Raw genomic sequence first — 4,736 nt, 5'->3', positions numbered from 1 at the left:
ATTGTCATTACTGTGTTGGAAAGTAATTATTTCACTCATAGTTTGTTGACTATTTGTCTTATATACAATTTATACACGCAATTCATTCATGTCTATAGTGGTCCATTCCTGTGTAAACCATTTTAATTGGCATCCAGACCTGCTTCCATCTATAGATTGAAATGATACTGAGGACTATCTGTCCAGAGACATACATTTAATTTACATTACATTTACATTTGTCATTTGGCAGACACCCTTATCCAATGTGACAAATGCTTTGTAGTCTCTATCAATAAATACATTCTGAAACCGTTTGACTAGGTCATGGACAAGGAATACTGGTCGAAAAATAGTTGGGAGGTAATATAGTAAGAAAAGCACATAGAGAACACATTTATTTCTTATAGGGAAAGTTCATTCCACCACCTATAGGTGCCAAAACAGAGAATACTCTTGAAGCATGCCTTCTTTGTATCCTGAGAGATGGTGGGACCAGTCGAGCAGTGAAACATACATTTACAGTATTTGGCAGACGTCCTTATCCAGAGCAACTTATATTTATTTTATACAACTGAGCAGTTGAGGGTGAGGGGCTTGCTCAAGGGCCCAGCAGTGGCAGCTTCGCAGTACTGGGATTTGAACTTTGAAAGTTTTAACCATTGAGCTACCACTGCCCGTGTTTTTTGGGGTATTACAAACATGTCTGTCTTTTCTGTGGAAAAAAACAACAACCCAAGAAACATCTTTAAGCACCACAAGATGGCAGCATGTTCGCATGCTGCAAATGTTTCTTGCCTTGCAGCACTGGAAGAAAGCAGCAACTGTGGTGTCTAAGCTGCAGTGAGTCAACATTCATTGCCTATGAGATTGTGTGAGGGGCCTCGGGAAGGGGAGTCAGAGGGAGGAGAGATGGAAAAGTGGGGAAGGAGAGAGGAAGAAAAGGAGAGGGAATAAGAGAGCTGAAGCACGAAGCAGCCGCAAAAAGTCCTCAAGACTCAACAGCTAATGGACAAAATATTACTGATGGTGGGTCCCTCATTATCTTATTCATCATCATGGTTCTCTGTGACTCTAGAGTCCGTATATTATATGACTTCTTTCTATTCATCCAGGTTTTGCTCTCTTAAACATTTCATTCTCAGAACCTAAATATATCATACATATATAATATATGCTCTGACCTTTACCTGGATGTTATTTGATTTTATAACTGTTTTGTTTTGTTTTTGAAGAAAATGGGATCTTTCTGCAAAATCTGATTCAGGGATTCAGTGTTAAGTGAGCAGTTCCCAGCAGATGTTTCACTTTCATCAGTGAAGGTCAGTTTTCACTGGACTGGCACATACACATTAGAGAAATTGTCATATTTATGGGTTGTTGTTTTTTTGCTCTGAGAGCCATCAAGGACAAATGCTGAATGTTCAGATGTTGGTACATTTTGGAGATCAAAGTAATATCTAGAAGTTGGGATATGTTGAACAAATTGTGTGGGTGTGTGGTTATAGAAAGGGTGGAAATGGGAATGTTAGGGTAGGTGCTTGTGTGGTTTTATGATGTCAGCTGACAGTCTGCCATCTTTTTTTCCAGTTCTCTCAAACCTACAAAGAGCATCTGTAAGCATTTTCAAGACTTACAGCTTTTTATCCGATTATATTTTGCATATATTCACGTAATATTCTTTTCTATTTCTGGAAATATTAAAAGGTACAATGCACCGCATGAATGACATAAAAATGAAAAGAAAAATAATCTATTTGATATGTTTATTTGTGCCATCAAAAGCAGCAATGTGATTTTATATTATTCTCATTTTACTTAAATGTCTTTAATTTCTCAAATACATATCATACATCAAATCCAGCATGAATGCACAGGAATATTTTTAGTACATTAATTATAAAGAATATTGATAATATTCTCACTATCAGTTCTTTGCAGTTAAAATAATTACACCTATATTTTTTTTAAATATAATTCTTGTTATTTTGATGGAACTTAAAGAAGTTTCATAAACAAGTCTGTTCAGCCAATTAAATCTGTTAAATGGGATAATTATATCAACATGGTAATTTCATTCTTCAAATTGATGAAAATAAGCTAGAACTAAAACCCTGTGTACTTCTGGTTCCTGTTTGGGCCAGTAGTTGTTTTTTTATATGCAGTGGAAAAAAACAACAGCAACCTTGCTCTCCTTATAAATCAGTTTATATAACTTCAAATCCATCCCATACATTTCTGTGCTCATGCAGCTTGAGTTAAATATGTCATTTTGCTCCACAGACTACAACATATGTTTAGAGAAGCTTTTCTGGGCGGTTAATGGACCTGTACTTCAGATTCTACCTGATTTACCAGTACCATGTAATTGGAAACAAATAACTATATTTTTCTCACAAAGTATGGTGCCTCACAAGGCTCTGAGTTATTTGTAATAATATCCATGTCCAATGGTGATAACACATGGCTATGTATGTATGGAACAGCCAAGCCGTTCATGTGCTTAAAGATAGATTTTAAAATATATAAATAAATAACTTTTTTCTATGTAAATCTGTTTGTAATTTTTAGAGCCTTTTACTGACCAAAACTTCAATTCGACCTTTATGCCACTGCTTTATTTGCAAACAGAAATATTGAGACTTGAACCAATATACCACAAAGACCACAATAAATTACTTAGTAAAATAGGTTAATGTTAACCTTTATTAATATTCCTTTGTATTTCCCTCTCTAAAGGACTACCAACAGTTTATAACAGTTTATATTTATTTCAACGATGCATATTGTGGACCAGAGTTACTTGTTTTTTGTCTCACAGAGACAGGTCATCGAAATGACTGGTGCTGTACTGCACTGCCTGAGCGGCATATTCCTAAAGTGAGTTTTCTCCAGGGTAAACATTGGCTGTTAGGAAAGTGACATAATCATGAAGCAGAAGGCAGTAAAGGATTCTTTGTGATCATGTCATGTGTTGAATCATTCAGATCAACCAACTCATTTGTCCTTGTAGGCCAATGGCAGCAATGGAAAGTCTGTCCTCCTTCCCCAGAAACTTTTATTATAGCAGACTTTTATTTCTTTTACTTTTCCTGCCAGTTTTAACAAGGCTGAATACAGCTGACTCAGAGCACAGTGTGTTTCAGTTTATGAATTTAATGCCCAGCTACAGTATGTACTATAGTATAGCTGGACTGAATGTCACAGAAAACTAGGACTTTTCCCTTACTCCTGGCTTAAAGGCCCAATAAAATGTAGCAAGATCTGCATGTAAGGTAAGGTTTTAATTGCCAGGCCTGTCAGCGGTGGAGCAACAGTTGGAATATGGCTTGTGTAGTGTTAATGTTTTTATGAGTGAGGGTGGAAACTGGCAGTCAGTGCAGAGTTCTGGAAATGATCATTGATGATGGCCTGTAATGTATTCACAGTGTAGCCGGCATAAATACATTCGAAGAAAAAGCACATATCTAAAAGAATTAACAGAAATTCCATAGTATCATCAAAATTGGTAATTTACTCACATACAGATTAGTGAAAAAAGAACAAATAATGAATTCAGTAAGGACAAACATCTTGACTTTACACAGAAAATCAAAATGTTGTATTAAAGGAAAATAGCTTTTATTCATTTTTTTAGGCCAACACTTTTTCAAGAGTTAATCATGAGCTTATACTATGCAGTACAATATGGTATGTGGGTTAATAAATGAAATGGGGAAGAATTGTAGAAGACGTTAAAACTCCCACAATAAATAACTTTACAACCTTCTCTTTTCCAGCAAATGTAAACAGGACTCAGGATGTAGGCCTGGTATGGGTGTGAAAATGCTGCTGTCTTGCTTATGGCATATCTTGTGCATCCTCCTCCCATTACACTTTGTGGAAACTCAGCATCCCCACCAAGCCAACAACACACTAGTGTTCGACAGCTCGGACCATGCTGACCGCTTATGCAGCTGCAGCTGTGCAACGGCGGTGCGCAGTTGTGATGAAGCTCTTGCCAACCTGATGTGCAGCTGTGCCACCGTGTGGCGCTCGGCTCTGTCGCCTAGCACCCTGGAGGCGGAGACGCTGACGGTGTGGGTGTGGCAGCCGTGGGTGCTGAGGGAGCTGCTGAACGGCAGCAGGGTTGCAGAGCTGCAGCTGTCTCTGTGTAGCCCTGCCTCATTTCTCGGACCCTCTCAATATCTCACTATTGTGGGTCTGAGGAAGCTTCAGATCTCCAATAATGGGGTGCCACAGCACAAGGGTGAAAGAGTCGTGAACTTTGGACTGAATGTACAGGATGGGAATCTCAGTGTTGCGTTTTTAGACTTGTGGTCACTGAACAATCACTTGAAGGCCTACAGTGTCATTGGACCTCCGCTGCAGATGCTAATGGAGCACTTTCCTTACCTTCAGCAAGCCAATATAAAGATTACTGACTTAGAAGAGATCCACAAGCCATCCATCCTAACTTTTATTTACTAAATTAAATAAACTAAACAGTTTTGTACTAAACAGAACTTCTAGAGCCAATCAACTGTTCTTATGCTGAAGAACATGGAGAAAGAGCTTCTTTCTACACTGGACTAACAATATAATCATACCTGCCCAACAATGCCCTGCTCCTTATTCCCATCAAACCTATACAGTACATGCATTATGAGTATTCTGTCCCCTCTGGGGTATATTTGCACATGAACCCATTGCAATGCATTGTGGGATTTCATGAGTGTGTTGGATATTTCCTCACGTGGTTCTTCAGGCATGACTAC

The 4,736-nt window shown here is 38.2% G+C and overlaps 1 protein-coding gene across 4 annotated transcripts; it reads left to right on the top strand.

The window, feature by feature from the left end:
- Positions 1 to 348: 348 nt before the first annotated feature.
- Positions 349 to 4,490, top strand: LOC128608577 (uncharacterized protein C21orf62 homolog). Of its 4 annotated transcripts, XM_053626400.1 has the most exons (5): positions 349 to 1,008; positions 1,215 to 1,301; positions 1,570 to 1,595; positions 2,801 to 2,859; positions 3,759 to 4,490. In XM_053626400.1, exons 4-5 carry the CDS (start codon positions 2,816 to 2,818, stop codon positions 4,447 to 4,449), a joined length of 735 nt encoding a protein of 244 aa, XP_053482375.1. In that variant the 5' UTR covers positions 349 to 1,008; positions 1,215 to 1,301; positions 1,570 to 1,595; positions 2,801 to 2,815; the 3' UTR covers positions 4,450 to 4,490. The 4 variants fall into 4 exon arrangements, with proteins under 4 accessions (XP_053482375.1, XP_053482377.1, XP_053482374.1 ...); XM_053626402.1 differs by lacking the exon at positions 2,801 to 2,859; XM_053626399.1 differs by having other exon boundaries at positions 1,215 to 1,595.
- Positions 4,491 to 4,736: the final 246 nt, after the last annotated feature.

Source organism: Ictalurus furcatus, chromosome 6, assembly GCF_023375685.1.
Source record: "Ictalurus furcatus strain D&B chromosome 6, Billie_1.0, whole genome shotgun sequence".
Taxonomy (NCBI): Eukaryota; Metazoa; Chordata; class Actinopteri; order Siluriformes; family Ictaluridae; genus Ictalurus; species Ictalurus furcatus.
Note: the sequence above shows the minus strand (reverse complement) of the source record. Positions and strands in the feature narration are given on the sequence as shown.

What these genes read in the sequence shown, in the direction of transcription:
- LOC128608577 (XM_053626399.1), top strand. Translation starts at nt 1,533, where the DNA reads ATGATGTCAGCTGACAGTCTGCCATCTTTTTTTCCAGTTCTCTCAAAC. An exon ending in CAAACCTACAAAGAGCATCT is followed by an intron (nt 1,596 to 2,800) that starts GTAAGCATTTTC and finishes TTTGTCTCACAG; the next exon opens with AGACAGGTCATCGAAATGAC. An exon ending in CTGAGCGGCATATTCCTAAA is followed by an intron (nt 2,860 to 3,758) that starts GTGAGTTTTCTC and finishes TCTCTTTTCCAG; the next exon opens with CAAATGTAAACAGGACTCAG.